Source organism: Schistocerca americana, chromosome 1, assembly GCF_021461395.2.
Source record: "Schistocerca americana isolate TAMUIC-IGC-003095 chromosome 1, iqSchAmer2.1, whole genome shotgun sequence".
Lineage (NCBI taxonomy): Eukaryota > Metazoa > Arthropoda > Insecta > Orthoptera > Acrididae > Schistocerca > Schistocerca americana.
Genome location: NC_060119.1, coordinates 429,089,650 through 429,109,186, shown reverse-complemented (window position 1 = coordinate 429,109,186; position 19,537 = coordinate 429,089,650). Strand labels below are relative to the sequence as shown.

General features: G+C 41.6%; 1 protein-coding gene across 1 annotated transcript in view; it reads left to right on the top strand.

Moving 5' to 3' along the window:
* The window catches only part of LOC124557856 (exostosin-1), a 296,909-nt gene extending 278,377 nt beyond the window's left edge, over positions 1-18,532 (top strand). The window contains exons 6-7 of the mRNA XM_047130899.1: positions 3,011-3,261; positions 17,090-18,532. Coding sequence (XP_046986855.1) covers positions 3,011-3,261; positions 17,090-17,270 — 432 coding nt within the window. The 3' untranslated portion in view covers positions 17,271-18,532. The remainder of the gene's footprint in view (positions 1-3,010; positions 3,262-17,089) is intronic.
* The last annotated feature ends 1,005 nt before the right edge of the window (positions 18,533-19,537 follow it).

Below are 19,537 nucleotides of genomic sequence, written 5' to 3'. Positions count from 1 at the left end.
CCGAGTGGCTTTTAATATAAAAATATACCTGTTGCATAGAATTTAATTAAGACCACTGGTAAGGTATCAGAATGCGTCTGCTTCTCGCAAGCGTGGTTGTTCCAGACGCATAAGGACACACAATTTAACACTTAGTAAGAACTGGCATCGTTACAAATAAACAAATGGGAAGCATGAAGAGTCATTATTAGACAAATACGAGGGGTGTGAGACCGACAAGACTGCTAGCGATCTGGAAATGCTGTGTTGTTCTACTTGTGTAGACTGGTGTGTTCCCTTTCAGATGTTCAGTCCGAGCTCCGTACAGCCATCACGTGATTTTTGAGAGCGCCCACAGTGAAGTTTTTATGTTGTGTGTGTGCTTTACGAAAATGGAACAGTGGAATTTAGAGCAACGTTTTGAAACAGGCCTGTAAGGAACATTCCTTATCAAGAGCACAAGTGTTTCGCTGCACAAATCAATTTTAGAAGTCAGAGAAGGTGTTGAAGATGAACCTCGCTGAGGAAAAACCTTCAACTTCAAAGACCGACCAAAACGTCGAATATATACGCGCTCTTGTGAGATCAGACCGACGTTTAACAATAAGGGTGGGCGACCTGTTAAACGTAGACACTTGGACAAAATTTTGATTGAAGTTACGCATATGCGATAGGTTTGTGCCAAAATGGTACCGAAAGATCTTACAACCGAGCAGGGCTATCGAAGTAACGTGTGCGTTGATCTTCTTGAGAGGATTGACGGTTACCACAAATGGTTCAGTTTTGTGATCACAAGTGATGACACCTGCATTTTTGAGTACGATCCTGAGACAAAGCGGCGAAGTGAGACAGTTGCTCGAACGAAAAAATTTTGTTTCTTTAAAGTCAGTACCGCCATTAGACTGATGTTTATTTGCAGTGTCACATTAACACTTACGCGATCATGATTTCGGCTTCAAAGTACCGTTATCAAGTGTTTTAAGTGTTATGCAGTGGCTACGATAGCATACTCTCTTATTTAAAACACACTATTAGACACTCGTCCTCCTGGACGGGGCAATATCATTTTCGAACATAACCTCACTGGCACACTCCTTCACACTTGTAATATGCCTATTCAACGCTGCATATTCAGTGATTTGTCTCCTGACCAGACCGTTAGTCATTATTTTGAAGTGATTTGCATCTGATGACATATTCACACATAAGTTTACTGAGCTGTTTATCTTGATGATGGCTTCATTGTCTTATTTAGAGGCATGATAATGACCGTGGGTCTTCGTCTAGTACGGAGAAGATTAACTGATGAAAGGGTTGTAAAGATCGGGTGATTCTCGATGTACTGAATCTAGTTTTAAGTGTTTGTATTCTGCAACATTTTACGTATTATGTCGACACAATTTGAACAAGCCCAACCAGTAACACATCTTCTTCCTGTAATCTCACAAACAACTCAACTTCCATTTACAGCCACCTCCTTCCAAGTCTGTACAAAATGAAGAACAATAGAGATACTCTACAAAGCAAAGAGTTCACATCTTCGTCAGAGGCAATCTCTGGTACATATTTAGCAAAATAAACAGAAATGAATTTACAAAGTTTTCAAGCAACATACTTCAGAATTGTTTTAGATACGTGGAATATGGATATTTAGGTGTGAAGTAATTTTTATGGTCATGTATGATAGTGGGACCTCTAATGTATCACTGGCTTAATTACGTTACACACATTGTAGGAAATTGTGTGAATGATATGAGAAGTGAGAGGTATAGCTAACAGCTATGCCATTGTCATTAACATCGTGCTGCCAAAATGCTTGGTCTATTGGAATAAAAACGTGTCTGAAGCTAAAAAAGTTTTATTTTATGAACCTCATAAAATGTAGAAAAAATTAAGTTGTTGTTGTTGTTATTATTAATCATGTTGTTAATTATACATAAAGGGTGAGTCAAGAGGAAAGGTATATGCTTTGAGAGGTCATAATATTGGTGATTCTGACCAAATAATCATCTGAACGTGTGTCCTTTTCTTAAGCGCATTCGATATACAACTCTTCGAAAATAATGGACGTCAGTCGCGTGTCGTCCTTCACCAGCACTCACATGCGAACACAACCAAAGCAACATTCGATTACGTAGTGTTGTCTTGACTGACCATAGGTCATTTTTCTGAAACCACGCTATTTTTTCTCATGTACACAATGACTTACTGTGTCTGCTACTCCCAGCAGTCGGGTTCTGTTATGTTCTCAGGGTAACAGACTCGTACACCCTGTGGCCAGATGCTACTCCAGTTACAGACATTTCGACGGAAACAACAGCCAATACATTCGTTACTACATGGAACTTTTAGCTCGTATTTTTTACGCGTGTGGTCAAGTAAAGGACCGTACGAATGAGCTCAGATAAGCATCACAGCTGCTGCCTAAAAGAGCTGCATTGAAGGTACAGTGGACTTTCTGAACCTCTTCTGTGAGGAAATGTACACTATTAAATAAAACATAGATAAAAATGTTTCATTTACGATGACCTGCGTTTGTCTTGTTCCCCTCTGTTTTCATCAGTTTCTTCAAAAACTGTTAAGAACATGACATGTTTATACGATGTTTTTTGTTCAGAATCACTAATACTATCACCCCTCAAAGCCTATACCTTTCCTTCTAACTCACCTTGTTTAGTGATAATTGGTTCTCTAATATACACAAAACTAAATCAGAGCGTTTGTAGAACTTAAAAGCTTGAGAAAGTTTTGTTGTGCGTGATCAATGTAACATGGGTCCTGCAGGTTTTATTCATGTCACATTAAATACAAGCAGATAAATAAATCTCTATTTCCTTCAGTTGAAAATTTTAGGAAAATACCTCCATTTGCAATGTTGTAAGAAGAAATGTTTCATCATGGTGGTTCCAAAGCGAAATACGAAAACCTTAGTTTCTTTAGTAGGACTGAAAAGAATTTAGAAAAATGTGATCTGGCGCACACAGTTTTTTGAGATATGTTGCATGTTATAACGTACTGTGTGGTTTTCCAGGGCACCTGGGGCTACACGTCCAAGTGGACCAACGACTACTCGATCGTGCTGACGGGCGCGGCGTTCTACCACCGCTACTACAACTATCTGTACACGTACTGGCTGAGCCCGCTGCTGCACAAGACGGTGGAGCAGTCGCAGAACTGCGAGGACATCCTCATGAACTTCCTCGTGTCGCACGTGACGCGCCGGCCGCCCATCAAAGTGACGCAGCGCAAGCAGTACAAGGAGCAACCGCCGGGCGGAGCCAGGTGGGCCACAACCCGCTTCACTCTCTGGGCCAGGGGTAGTAGTGGGGAGCGACAGCCAGTAGCGGCCGGGGTTGTGGGATGCTTTACTTCTTATTTTCGTTTATTGGTGGCTGTCATCAGAGGACTGTCATAAAATTGTTTTACTTTGTTTGATGAGACCCGCCACGAATTCGTCTCCTGTGTCAGCCACCTCATCTCAGAGTGGTACTTGTATCGATCATCCTCAGTTTGTTGAATATATTCCGATCTCTGTTTCCCTTGAAAGCTTTTACCCTCCACAGCTCTGCCATGTATCATGAAAGTTATTCCTTCAGCACCTAACACAGTGGTTCCCAACCTTTCTGAGACAATTACCCATGAGTGCGCCCAGATACTAGGTACTTCTTAGGTACTATCTTTCTCCTCCCCTCCCCCACCATCACTACCACCACAGTCTCAACCATTCCAACAACAACAATCATCATCGAGATTAGATCCTAACTGAAACTGAGAATCAAGAAAAATCTATTTGAAAGATAAGCCATATGGTACTTTCTCTAGTTGTTTTATTAAAGCGGTAACTAATGAGTTAAAACTACAATTGGTACCACTTTTTCTAACAATCTTTTTTTATAGAATGATGAAGTAATTCTCAGCACGTCGCAAGTGCTACCTAATAACTCCTCCTCAGAAAGGAAAGCTAGCTATCCACATTGAGGGTAGGCACTTGTTACAAAACATGCTTCCTCTCCCTAGCGGTAGTTGCTTCCCCCACACCATGCACCCTCATTTAAAATAAATCAAGTATACATATATACATAGGCTTATGCTTGTAAATCATTTGCTTAAGTTCTCCTTACTTCTCAACTGGCAGATATTGGAAAGACTGCAGGATACCTATGCTTTGCACCTGACCACTGACACTAATAATAATAATAATAATAATAATAAATCCCGTGGAGGCCCGGGAAAAGAACAGGCCTGCGGTATGTTCTGCCAGTCGTAAAAGGCGACGAAAAGAACAAACCACTAATAGGGCTAACCCCCCTTTTAGTGTGATTACTTGGTTCAGGACAGAACTAAAGAAGCCTCGGACAAGCGCCGTCATGGTCGGGGACGACGCTTGAACCCTATGCCCGCCCACAATGGTAACGACACTGCTTGCCAACTGGAAAATGATTTAAATCCAAATACAGGTGTTTTGCAGGATATGCTTCCTGCAACCACCCTAGAAGGAAAACAAAGACAGAGGATGAGATGGTCAGATGAAGTTAATCGACACCTCATGTTCTGTTATTACCAAGCAACAAACCTAGGAACCAACACATCTGGATACAGATCACAAGTATACACAACATTTATTACCAGATACCCGGAATTAAAATTTTTAACAGAACAACGACTAGCTGATCAGATCCATGTAATAATAAAAAATAACAGGATACCCCAGTCAGAATTAGAAAACATCAAACAACAAGTACAACAAATGCTGGAACAAAATAATGTGCAATCAGAAGAAGAAGAAGAAAATGCAGTAATGGACTCAAACATCCCAGAGCAAACAAACAAAGACCAACACGCATCAATTAAACAATCAGAGGAAAACGAAATCTTAAAACAGCCACCAGAACAAGCACAAATAGAACACGAAGAGACACACGTGTTAGATATAGAAGAGAAATTTCAGCTGACATATATAGAATACAAAGACACAACTACAGACATCAGACCATTCTTGCATAGACCGCCAAATAACCCACAAGTCGAAACAACAATAAAAACTATCAACACAATCATACACAACAAAATAAATGAAAATACAACTATGGAAGAGTTACAACTACTGGTTTATATAGGGAGCACTCACTACACTAAATATACACACTAGGCAGAGATCAGAACAAACCAACACACGGAAGAAACCCACAAAACCAGCATGGCAACACAGGCTACAGATCAGAATAGAAAAACTGAGAAAAGACATCGGACAGCTAACACAATTTATAAGAAATGAAATATCAGACAAAAAACGAAAAAGGTTAGGTAAAATCTCACAACAAGAAGCAATAGAGGAATTAGGTGAAAAGAAGCAGAAATTACAAGCATTGGCCAAACGACTTAGAAGATACAAAAAAAGGGAAAATAGAAGGAAACAAAACCAAGCATTCAACACAAACCAAAAGAGATTTTACCAAACAATAGATAACACACACATTAAAATAGACAATCCACCAAACATAACATACATGGAACACTTCTGGAGCAACATATGGTCAAACCCGGTACAACATAACAGGCATGCACGGTGGATACAAGCAGAAACAGGTACATACAAGATGATACCACAAATGCCTGAAGTGATAATTTTGCAACATGAAGTCACCCGAGCAATTAGTTCTACACACAATTGGAAAGCCCCTGGAAATGATAAAATAGCAAATTACTGGCTAAAGGAGTTCACCTCAACACATTCACATCTAACTAAATTATTTAACAGTTACATTGCAGACCCATACACATTCCCTGATACACTTACACATGGAATAACCTATCTGAAACCTAAAGATCAAGCAGACACAGCAAACCCAGCTAAATATTGCCCCATAACATGCCTACCAACAATCTACAAAATATTAACTTCAGTCATTACACAGAAATTAATGACACATACAACACAGAACAAAATTATAAATGAAGAACAAAAAGGCTGCTGCAAAGGAGCACGAGGATGTAAAGAGCAACTGATAATAGATACAGAGGTGACATATCAAGCTAAAACTAAACAAAGGTCGCTACACTACGCATACATTGATTACCAAAAAGCCTTTGATAGTGTACCGCACTCATGGTTACTACAGATATTGGAAATATACGAAGTAGATCCTAAATTGATACAGTTTCTAAACATAGTAATGAAAAACTGGAAAACCACACTTAATATTCAAACAAATTCAGATAACATCACATCACAGCCAATACAGATTAAGCGTGGAATATACCAAGGAGACTCATTAAGTCCTTTCTGGTTCTGTCTTGCTCTGAACCCACTATCCAACATGCTAAATAATACAAATTATGGATATAATATTACTGGAACATACCCACACAAAATCACACATTTGCTATACATGGATGATCTAAAACTACTGGCAGCAACCAATCAACAACTCAACCAATTAATAAAGATAACAGAAGTATTCAGCACTGATATAAATATGGCTTTTGGAACAGACAAATGTAAGAAAAATAGCATAGTCAAGGGAAAACACACTAAACAAGAAGATTACATATTGAATAACCACAGTGACTCCATAGAAGCGATGGAAAAAACAGATGCCTATAAATATCTAGGATACAGACAAAAAATAGGAATAGATAATACAAATATTAAAGAAGAACTAAAAGAAAAATATAGACAAAGGCTAACAAAAATACTGAAAACAGAATTGACAGCAAGAAACAAGACAAAAGCTATAAATACTTACGCTATACCAATACTGACCTACTCATTTGGAGTAGTGAAATGGAGTAACACAGACCTAGAAGCACTCAATACACTTACACACACGCAATGCCACAAATATAGAATACATCACATACATTCAGCAACAGAAAGATTCACATTAAGCAGAAAGGAAGGAGGAAGGGGATTCATCGACATAAAAAACCTACATTATGGACAGGTAGACAATTTAAAAACTTCTTTCTAGAACGAGCAGAAACTAGCAAAATACACAAAGCAATCACTCATATAAATACATCGGCTACACCACTGCAATTTCATAACCACCTTTACAACCCTTTAGATCACGTAACATCAACAGATACGAAGAAAGTAAATTGGAAAAAGAAAACACTACATGGCAAGCACCCGTATCATCTAGCACAGCCACACATCGATCAAGACGCATCCAACACATGGCTAAGAAAAGGCAATATATACAGTGAGACGGAAGGATTCATGATTGCAATACAGGATCAAACAATAAACACCAGAATGAGATTTTCACTCTGCAGCGGAGTGTGCGCTGATATGAAACTTCCTGGCAGATTAAAACTGTGTGCCCGACCGAGACTCGAACTCGGGACCTTTGCCTTTCGCGGGCAAGTGCTCAACCAACTGAGCTACCGAAGCACGACTCACGCCCGGTACTCACAGCTTTACTTCTGCCAGATATTACAGCAAGCATATTATTAAAGATCCCAATACCACAACAGATAAATGCAGACTTTGCAAACAACAAATAGAAACAGTAGATCACATCACAAGTGGATGTACAATACTAGCAAATACAGAATACCCCAGAAGACATGACAATGTAGCAAAAATAATACATCAACAGCTTGCCTTACAACATAAACTTATAAAACAACACGTTCCCACATACAAGTATGCACCACAAAATGTACTGGAGAATGATGAATACAAATTATACTGGAACAGAACCATTACAACAGATAAAACAACACCACATAACAAACCTGACATCATACTCACCAATAAAAAGAAGAAATTAACACAACTAATCGAAATATCCATACCCAATACAACAAATACACAAAAGAAAACAGGAGAAAAAATTGAAAAATACATCCAACTGGCTGAGGAAGTCAAGGACATGTGGCATCAGAATAAAGTTGACATTATACCAATTATACTATCAACTACAGGAGTCATACCACACAATATCCACCAGTACATCAATACAATACAGCTACATCCAAACTTATATATACAATTACAGAAATCCGTAATTATTGATACATGTTCAATTACCCGAAAGTTCCTAAATGCAATATAACATATACCGTACAGTTAAAAGGAAGTGACGCTTGATCAAGGTCCGCGTCACGTCCCATTTTTAACCAGACTTAACGTCTGAGAAAGTAAAGAAATAATAATAATAGAGTTATGGCCTACAGCAGTGTAATGGCTGTTTCATAGTTACTGTTTTGTTGTGCTGTTAGTGCTTTTTCTTTTATGTGGCCCATCACGAAGTCCTCTCCTGTGCCAATCTTTTCATTTCAGAGTAGCAATTGCAGCCTCTGTCCTCAGTTATCTGCTGGATGTACTCCAATCTCTGTCTTCGTCTACACTTTTCCCCCTTTACAGCTCCCTCTAGTACTATGAAAGTTATTCCCTGATGTCTTAACAGATGTCCTGTCATCCTGTCCCTTCTCCTTGTCAGTGTTTTCCACATATTCCTTTCATCTCCCATTCTGCGCAAAAGTTCCTCTTTCCTTACCTTATTAATCCCCCTAATTTTCAAAAAATGGTTCAAATGACTCTGAGCACTATGGGACTTAACATCTGAGGTCATCAGTCCCCTAGAACTTAGAACTACTTAAACCTAACTAACCTAAGGACATCACACACATCCATGCCCTAGGCAGGATTCGAACCTCCGACCGTAGCGGTCGCGCGGTTCCAGACTGAAGCGCCTAGAACCGCTCGGCCATTCCAGCCAGCCCTAATTTTCAACATTCGTCTGTAGCACCACATCTCAAATGCTTCAATTCTCTTTTGTTACAGTTTTCCCATAGTCCGTGTTTCACTAACATACAATGCTGTGCTCCAAACGTACATTCGCAGAAATTCCTTCCTCAAATTAAGGCTTATGTTTGATACTAGTAGACTTCACTTGGCCAGGAATGCCCTTTTTTGCCATTGCTAGTCTACTTTTGATGTCCTCCTTGCTCCGTCCGTCATCGGTCATTGTGCTGCCTAGGTAGCAGAATTCCTTAACTTCATCTACTTCGCGACCATGAATCCTGACGTTGAGTTTCTGGCAGTTCTCATTTGTGCTACTTTTCACTTCTTTCGTCTTTCTTCGATTTACTTCCACTCCATATTCTGTACTCATTAGACTGTTCATTCCATTCGACAGATCCTATTATTCTTCTTCACGTTCACTCAGGATAGCAAAGTCATCAGCCAATCGCATCATTGATACCCTTTTACCTTGAATTTTAATTCCAGTCTTGAACTTTTCTTTTATTTCCATCATTGCTTCTTCGCTGTATACGGTGAACAGTAGGGGCGAAAGATTACATCCCTGTCTTACATCCTTTTTAATCCGAGCATTTCGTTCTTAATCGTCCATTCTTATTATTAACCCCTGCGGGTTCGGGGGTTAGAATAGGCCCGCGGTATTCCTGCCTGTCGTAAGAGGGGACTAAAAGGAGTCTCAAACGTTTCGGCCTATATGTGAAGGTCCCCTCTCGTGTTTGACCTCCATCTTTCCAAATTCTTCCGCAGAGTGAGCCAATTGGGGAAGGGCGCCTTGCGTGGTGCATTTTGTCCATCGTGCATTGAGACCTCTAGCCAAATTTATCGACGTCGCATTGCCGTCCCGCTCGTTTTCCATCTCTTGGGCGAGGATGCGTTCCTGGGTGCATTTCCACTATGCACTGCGCAGTGTTGCTTTTTGCGGAGGCGACGACCATGGACTTTATTGCACCTAATATCCAGCATGGTAGCCAGTCCGTTGTTGTGGGGCCGCCATGTACCCTGTTGGTTGTAGCCACCTGACAACACAGGGATTGCTCTACTGATGCCTGCGCCGTTAACTCCCCACCTAAGACAAGGAGTAGATGCCCATCTCCCTGGGGCATCAGGACTCCCGGCAATGGCCATCCTGCCAGGTGGCCCTTGCTGTGGCTGGGTGGCGCCCGTGGGGAGGGCCCTTGGTCGGAGTAGGTGGCATCAGGGTGGATGACACGCAATGAAGCGTGGCACATCTTCTCTTGCTGGTGGCCAGCCACCAGCAGTCTCTACATTCGAGGGCTCACTTTAAAGCTAATGTGTATGACCCCAAATCGTTGCCCTCCCTGGCCATACAATGGGAGGAATGAAAGGCTATGAAAGACAGCTAAACGTATTCGCCCCAGTATCTCGTCTGTACCAGAGCTGACAGGAAATCCTTTTTGTCCGTGAAGCCTCAGTTCTTTGTAGAGCATTAAGAGGACAAGTTTGGGGAGGTGGAGGGCTTGTCCAAAATGGGGTCAGGGTCAGTCTTGATAAAAACTGCATCCTCTGCCCAGTCATGAGCCTTGCTCGCTTGTACGAAGCTGGGGGATGTTTCTGTTACTATCACCGCCCATAAAAGCTTAAATATGGTTCAGGGCACTATTTTCCATAGAGATCTTCTTTTACAGTCCGATAACGAGCTGTGCGCCAACTTAGAGCGACAAGGTGCCCATTTCGTGCGACGCGTCCACCGGGGTCTGAGGGATCATCAAGTTGCCACTGGTGCCTTCATCTTGGCCTTCGAGGGTGACACATTACCTGAGAAGGTCAAGGTGATCGTCCACCGTTGTGATATATCCCTCCCCTGATGCGGTGCTTCAAGTGTTGGAAGTTCAGCAATATGTCTTCCTACTGTGCTTCCAGCCTCATATGTCGCGATTATGATCGACCATCCCATCCTGATACTCCATGTGCCCCACCTCCCATCTGTGTCAGCTGTGGAGAGCACCATCCCCCTTGCGCGTGGACTGTAGGATTGTACAGAAGGAATGGAAAATAATGGAATACAAGACCCTGGATCGACTGACCTACACTGAGGCTAAGCGGAAATTTGAACGACTTCATCCAGTACACATGAAGTCATCTTATGACACCACTGTCACTCCTGCTACAGTTCCCATAGCTGCACCACATACCGTCAGCTTTCAGAGCCAGAGGACCACACCTGCCCCGTTGATGGTGGGGGCCACTTCTCTCTCTGTTGCTCCCGCACCACCTACCTCGGGAGTAGCACCCCCTCAACCACCGGGGACACCAGTCCCCACTTCTAAGCCAGAGAAGCGTAAGTCTTCTTCGCCTTCTCTCGCTCGGAAGGGATCCCTTGGGTCACTCCCTTCCCAGGTTCCTACGAGCGGCACAGTAGACACCCACCGGTGGCTGAAGAAGCCACAGGTCACTCACTGGTCGTCGAGCTTCGCGATCCTCTTTGGTCCCAGAGACTGACTCACTAAAGCCCTCCCAGCAAGGGCAACCAAAGGAACAGCGCGATAAAGCGAAATTGAAGACCCCTAAGACCAAGGCACCTGCGGTGGCACCTACACCACTACCTACAAGCTCTGCATCTGAGGATGAGGTGTGGATTCTTGCATCCACTGAGGACCTCGATCTCGCTGGTCCCTAGGACGTTATGGATGTCACTACTGTCGGTACTCGATCGGTGGCGGCAGGTGACTCAGCAACATAATTTGCCTCCTCAGTCCCTTCACGCCTTTCTCAGCCATGAACAATGTCATCCTCCAGTGGAACTGCAGCGGTTTCTTCCACCATATTGCTGAGCTCCGACAATTTCTCAGCCTTCACCCTTTCTTCTGCATTGCTCTTCAAGAAACTTGGTTTCCAGCAATGCAAACCCCCACCGTCCGTGGCTATCGGGGTTATTATAAGAACCGGGCAGCTTATGAAAGGGTATCTAGTGGCGCCTGCATCTATGTCCTCCACTCTCTTCACAGTGAGTCTGTCACTCTACAAACACATTTAGAGGCTGTCGTTGTTTGGGTGTGGATGCCTCAGGCTGTTACTGTCTGCAGTCTGCATCTTCCACCATATGGTGATGTCCCGCAGCATGCCCTGGCTGCACTGATAGCCCAATTGCCGCCACTTTTACTGTTACTGGGCGACTTCAATGCCCATAACCCTCTGTGGGGTTGATCAGTGGCAACGGGCAGAGGCAACATCATTGAGCATGGAATGGCACAGCTCGACCTTTCACTTTATAATGCTGGTGCGTTCACACATTTCGTTGTGGCGCATGGCACGTACTTAGCTATCAACCTTTCGAACTGCAGCCCTAGCCTCTTACCGTCTGTCCAATGGCGTGTGCACGACGACTTGTGCGGTAGTGATCACCTTCCGATCTTTCTGTCACTGCCACAGCGTCCCTCTTCTGGGCGCACCTGCAGATGGGCTATGAATAAGGCTGACTGGGGCTTATTCTCCTCCATTGCCACTATTGAGCCTCTTTCCAGTGACGCCATTGATGCGGTGGTTCACTCCGCCACCACCGACATCGTTACTACCGCAGAATCCTTGTTCTTCTGGGTCCCCTTGGCGGAGGACTCTGCCTTGGTGGTCGCTTGAGATCGCTGAGGCGATTAAAGATCGCCGGCAGGCGCTCCAGCGTCACAAGTGACATCCCTCAATAGAACACCTCATCGCCCTTAAACGGCTGCATGCGCAGGACCGCTGCATCATTCGCCAACACAGGCAGGAGTGCTGGGAACGGTATGTCTCCACCATTGGCCTCCATATCTCTCTGTCGCAGGTTTGGGCCAAGATTAGGTGCCTCTATGGCTATCAGACCCTTGTCAGTGTCCCTGTGCTCTCACTGAATGGAGCAGTTTGTACTAACTCCGACATAATTGCAAACCGCTTAGCAGAGCATTTTGCTCTTAGCTCCCCTTCTATAAATTACCTACTAGCATTCCGCTCCCTGAAACAGCGGTTGGAACGTCGGAACCTTTCATTTCACACACGCCATCCTGAATCGTACAATGTTCCATTCGGTGAGTGGGAATTCCGAAGTGTCCTAGCCACTTGCCCTGATACAGCTCCCGGGACAGATCGCATCCACTGTCAGATGCTCAAACACCTTTCAGTGGACTGCCAGCGACGCCTCCTCATCCTTTACAACCGTATCTGGATCGAGGGTGAGTTTCCGTCGTAATGGCGGGAAAGCATCGTTATCCCCGTTTTGAAACCTGGCAAGAACCCATTGGAGGTGGACAGCTACCGCCCCATTAGCCTCATCAATGTTCTTTGCAAGTTGCTCGAACGCATGGTGAGCCAGCGGTTGAGTTGGGTACTTGATTCTCGGGGCCTTCTGGCTCCGTCTTATGGTGGGTTCCGTAAAGGCCGCTCTGCCGCCGACAATCTGGTGAGCCTGGAGTCAGCGATCCTTACGGCCTTTGCCCGCCGTCAGCACCTCGTCGCTGTCTTTTTTGACATTGGGAAGGCATACGATACGACATGGCGACATCAATCCTCTCTACGCTTCATGGTTGGGGTCTTTCGGGTCCACTGCCGATTTTCGTACGAAATTTTCTGTCGCATCGTACCTTCCGCGTGCAAGTTGTCGCCTCCCATAGTTCCCCCCAAGTTCAGGAGAACGGGGTACCACAAGGATCTATCTTAAGTGTCTGTCCGTTTTTAATTGCAATTAATGGGGTCGCTGCGACGGTGGGAACGTCTGTCTCAGCTTCCTTGTATGCTGACGACTTCTGCCTCTACTATAGCTCCATTGGCACTACAGCTGCTGAACGTCAGCTGCAGGGCGCTATCCGCAAGGCGCAGTCTTGGGCTGTAGCGCATGGCTTCCAGTTTTCGGCTGCCAAGACCGGCGTTATGCATTTCTGCCGGCGACGCACAGTTCACCCTGAGCCATGGCTTTATCTTGCCGGCGAACTTCTTGCTGTGGTGGAGACACATCGGTTTTTGGGTATGGTTTTTGATGCCCGGTTGACTTGGCTCCCCCATATTCGGCAGCTTAAACAGATGTGTTGGCGGCATCTTAATGCTCTGCGATGCTTGATCCACACCAGCTGGGGCGCCGACCGCTCTACCCTCTTACGGCACTACCAGGCGTTAATCCGGTCCCGTCTGGATTATGGGAGCCTGGCTTATGGTTCAGCATCCCCTTCTGCGTTGCGGGTGCTGGACCCCATGCTTCATAGCGGGATCCGACTTGTCACTGGAGCTTTCCGGACCAGCCCTGTGAACAGCATACTTGTGGAGGCAGGTGTCCCTCCCCTGCGGTTACGGTGCCAACGTTTACTGGCCGCTTGTGCTACACATGTCTGTAGCTTGCCCGGGCATCCTAATTATCGTCTCCTGTTCTCTCAGTCAGTCGTCCATCTCCCAGAACGTCGGCCCCGGTCGGGTCAGCAAAACTCGTTTTGAACTGATTCATCTTTAGAAGTCTGTTACTGACAATTTGCTAGTATTCTGTTGTGGATTATGAACATCGGCATGTAGAATTTAGTTTGCATTCAGTATACGACTTCAAATTTTATTGAGCTTGACTCTTACTTGTTTTGTATTATAATTAAGCTGGTAGCATCTCTAGGTTCAAGAGGATAGCAGTTCTCCGTACTGTGTGATATGAGTATACTAAATTATTGAAAATGAAATCTGAAGGATAATGTCTGTTGTTTTTCCTTATTTTTCAACTATCGCTCATTTTGTGCTACTAGTCTGTTCTGTAATACCACAGTTGATTTTTGGACTTCTGAATTAACCAAAACCTTGTATGTGTGCCAGTGTACATATAAAACCAATGGTAAATGTCGTCATCAGACGCTTGGTGAAGTACGTTTCACATCTGTAACTACTGTGAAATGGTTTTGGACAAGGAGAAGCACTGAATCAGGCCTTGATGCATTCCTGTGTGACGCAAGAGGAACACCATTTCAAATCTCCCTCTAGAAACCCAGGCTGACATTTTCTGTTAATCACTTCAGGTGAATGTCTGTCTCTCTCTCTCTCTCTCTCTCTCTCTCACACACACACACACACACACACACACACACACACACACACACACACAGTGGATGTGCTGCAGTACTTGTCTGCAATGCATCCCAAACATGGTGGATGAGATGTAAGTTAAGTAAGTTTTCTTAAAAGAGCTGCTGCAGCTGCCCTGTTCCTTGATCATGCATAAAAATGATGTCCAGCCGAATGCAGCCCCTCAAAGGATGCAAACGGGGAAAGAGTACAGTATCACAATAATGATGATCAGTGCCTGTACCATGTTCAAAATTTGCAGATCGGTATACCCACGCAACATTATGCTTTCCCATGCCGTAACACATGGGCAATAAAAATGATCATGTTTGACAGAGCCGGACATCTCCTCATATGGCGAGATAGGGAAACGTATATTGCGCACAGGTATTACAGCGTGGGGAAGCAAAAAGGTTGCTTGGGTGACTGACCTCCAAATCTTAGAACCCAGTATGTTCACTGGTAAACTTTATTGTGGCACTGTACCCCTCCTCCATCTGCATCTTTTTAGAGGTGCATTCGGCCCTGACTTCATTTTTATGATAATGTGCGACCACGTCGAACAGTGCAGGTTGTAATCTTACCCTTCCACCCTTCGAGAGGCGTAAGATACACAAAAGAAAAACGTTTTACTTATCTTGATTTTCTCTTCTTGTTGTTGGCTCTAATTCTTGCAGCTGAAATTTTGATTTAACGTTGTTAGATCCTGATAAAAATTTGCCCGTATATTTCTTGAATTTTATTCTTTGTCACATTATTAAATATCACACCGTTTTTACAATTTCCACTTAATATTCCAAATTACATTATTATTGACACAATCAAAAACAAATCCTATTCCATCAGAGGCATGCCCATTACTACTACATTCTGCAGTACTCAAAATATTCCAGAGAGTTTACAAAGCAAAAGAATTTACAAACTATCTTAACAAAAGAAGAATCATCACACAAAATACAACATTATTCTCCAAATTAATCCAGAACGAAAGTTAATAATTGGCATTATATTGTACAATTAATAATATGAATATTAAGTGTGCCAGATAATTCTAAAAGAAAAATAATTTTAGCTTTATAGATTGTAACACTGTAATTTCTTTTATAAATTTTAGTCTGAAATATATTACATCGTATGCAAAATCAAGTGAAATTCTTTCAGTGAAACAGCTGAGTGTGTTCACCTATACAAGAATTGATAGTATACATGGTATTGGTAGTTTTTATTAAAAAAGATCTTATTTTAGAAAAGGGTGTCCCACTGCAAGGTGGAGGAGCTCTTGGAATGAGAGGATATTCGGCGAATGGACTGGTCTGCCCATTCACCCTGACTTAAATCCCATTGAGCACATGTGGGATGCTTTTGGAAGCACATCCCCATGCATCAACAGTTGTTAGTATCACAGGTTGAGGAATAGATCTCCCTACAGCAAGAACTCCTTACCTACTCTCTGGCCAGTATGGCAGCACGTCACAGACTTGCACTGCCAGCTGTGGTGATCACACACCTTATTGATAACTATTTCCCACCCTTTTTAATGGCGAGGGGATGATCACAATTGGCAGTGACTTAAGTGTATTTATTGTCTTTGAATATAAGTGTCATTTCTGTTCGTCTCATTGTTTATGTCTTTCAGTTACTTTCTATATTACAGTGTAGTGGTTATTTCTGTGTATGATCCAAATTTCATCGGACTACGCTACATGGCATTGACATATTGTGCAAAAGTTACTTTCATTCTTGCATTCTGCTCAGCAGTGTGCAGATCAGTTCAGAGCAAAAGCTAGTCTGCAACTATGAGACGGTGCAAAAGATAAGCAATGTAGCTTCAGTTGCAACTGTGATTTGACGCGACTGGTTTCGCCCATGTTATGGGCTTCGTCAAAACGCAACATTGGAACATCGAAAGTCCCCAATGCTCAGACATTGACGGAACGACATTGCTGTCACGTTACAACAGTCATGTCAAATATCTGATTATCACAAACATTTTTCCTTCGATTGCTGCTGTTTGATAATGACTTTATTACCACTGAAACCAGTCATGTGAAATCAACTGTTGTTGCAATTGGATTACAATTTTAGTAACTGATAAAGAAATATATCTGAGGAAGCTTTTTCTTTGTAATTTTGGGCAAACATATCGCTGCTAATGTTGAGTTCAAACTTTAGCCTTGCAAATAGTACATTAGAGTTAGTAGTAAAAAGTAAATTGATTTTAAAATATAATTTATTGCATTTTTCTGTCTTTTGAATCTTTATTCAGGACATCAAAAACTAAAACTGCTTTTTTTGTGCTACTTCAAGATATTTTTCCAGGTCCCCATGGAACGATCCAGATCACTTCATTCAGCGCCAGACTTGCCTCAACACCTTTGCAGCTGTTTTTGGTTACATGCCTCTCCTGCGTTCCAACATGAGGCTCGATCCAGTGTTGTTCAAAGACCCTGTCTCAAACATGCGTAAGAAGTACCGCCAGATTGAATTGGTAGGCAGCTAGTATCATCTGACAGTTAAAGTCACAGTGGTTCCTCACATTTATTTCGCAGACCTGTGGTGTGTGATACTTAAAAGAACATATACAAGTTGTTTATATTGACGTGGCGTTTTCAGAAAAAGTTTGTCGTATTTATCAATGCAATGTATTTTATTTAAGTTATGAAACTGTATACCAAGACCAAAAGGAATATACGAAACGTCTGTGCTTTCAGAGAACACAATGGTACTTGTTCCTTGCTTACATTTTCCTGTCATGGATGTGCATCGATTAGATCCCATTTTATATTTATTATTTTGAGTTGCAAACCCTTTATGACTAAAGCACTGAAAACGTGTATGTAACTCGCTGAATACAAAGACATGAATTACTAAATCTTTGATAAAATACCTATTCAAAGGCTTTCTAACCTCCCAGCCAACAGACTGCTATACCTCATAATAAATGTTGTCCAGTTATATATGTGACAGTCCCAAATGATGAGTATTTTCTTTGTATTTATGAATTTATTAACAAAATGAAATATTTTGGAAATTACATTTTATACAATTGGTTTTTGCGGATGTTTTGAATAATTTGTTGAAGCATGAATTGGGAGAAGAGCTAATAATATACATTGAAAACCATCTTTTCCAGACAGAATTGTGTGTTAAATAGCACCTGTTCATTATTTATCTGAAATAATTTAACATAGAATGGACTTCAGTATTGAATAAAACATTGCTGTATGTAATCAATTTATGTAAACAGACTCTGAAGTTATAGAGAGTACATTATTGACTATTGAAATTTTATCCATGTCTCTCATTTGGAAGACATTGTACACCTGTAAAAATTTAAAAGGCTCATTGATTTTTTGGTCAGCAGTTTGATATCAGTACTGTCTTGTAGTGACTTTTCTGTTGGTTTCATTCATTAGTTTTATGTAACTTCTTACATTCCACTAAGTCACTATGCAATGAAGCATAAATCAAAGGGAAGTACCTTGATGTAACTTGACCTTGTTCTGTTTTGTTTTTCTACAGTTTGATACTGTGTTGTGCAACCATTTGCTTCCCAACTGTTACATACTGTATATGCTAGCAGAGCAATGTAAATTGACACATTTTTATAGGAACATATATTTTATTTTTGTTTAATACATAACAATAAAATGGAGAATACTATACAGTAACACTGTCCATTGTCTCGGCACAGATATATTGCAGTTACAATGTGATATGTATGTGTGTGAGGATTAATAAAATGAATCTTTTATTAACGCATTGAGAAACCTTATTTTTGCTGCCTATTACATGACCTTTCCCAGTTTACCATCATAATTGTAAATATTAACACTACCTGTGGTACATTTCGATTGATACTGATGAGATGTATGTACTAATAGTATTATTAATTATTTAGTTACATTTCTCCCAAAGAAATTTTGCCGTTTCAGTTGAAACGAAAAAACTGACATCAAATGCATATAATTTTGTTTTGTGACGAGTTGGCCTCCTTGCTTTAAAGTAGAGTAATATCCTTCATTTGACCTTCAACTAAAATACTTTACTGTTCAAAAAAATTACAAAATATTCTAGTTTTGCTTTAGGAACACCATAAAATATTAACAGAGTTGTCTTGGAAGCATTCTCATTTCAAGTTAAATTCCTTTGAGATAATCTATAATTTCACAACACAAGTTACCAATCAAAACATTTCAGTTATTAACTGTAACTCTGAAACTTTATTTGTAAATTTAAGTCTATTTCAGAATGTGCATGCACATTTTCAGTGTTATGTAATTAATAACTAATAGTATCAGCTGTGATGAAATTTTAATATTTCAGCCTGAAATTTCTCGATGAATGAAATTTTTTGTGGGCTGAAAACAGATACTTACTGTATGAATGCTCATCAAATTCTCTCTCAACTTCAACTAAAAATCATCTACTGGTCTGCTGCATGTTCTTAATTACGATCATCTTTTCATTTTGACTATCATTTTATTGCCAGTGGTTGAATATTAATGGAAATAAGAACCATGAATGAGCAATTTTTCTATTAATCTCACAATTTTACACTAGCTGTTGAAGTGAAACAGCTTTACAAAACAAAATTTACATTATAAGGTACACTGATTAGCAAATGTTTACAAATGTTCACAAAAATCCATTTTTTTGCTGAGGACCATACCCCAGAATTTCATAAGGAATAAAAGTTTTCCATGAATGACTTTCCTATCACTTGCAGTAAAAATGTACATCTTTAAGAGAATATAACACTCAGCA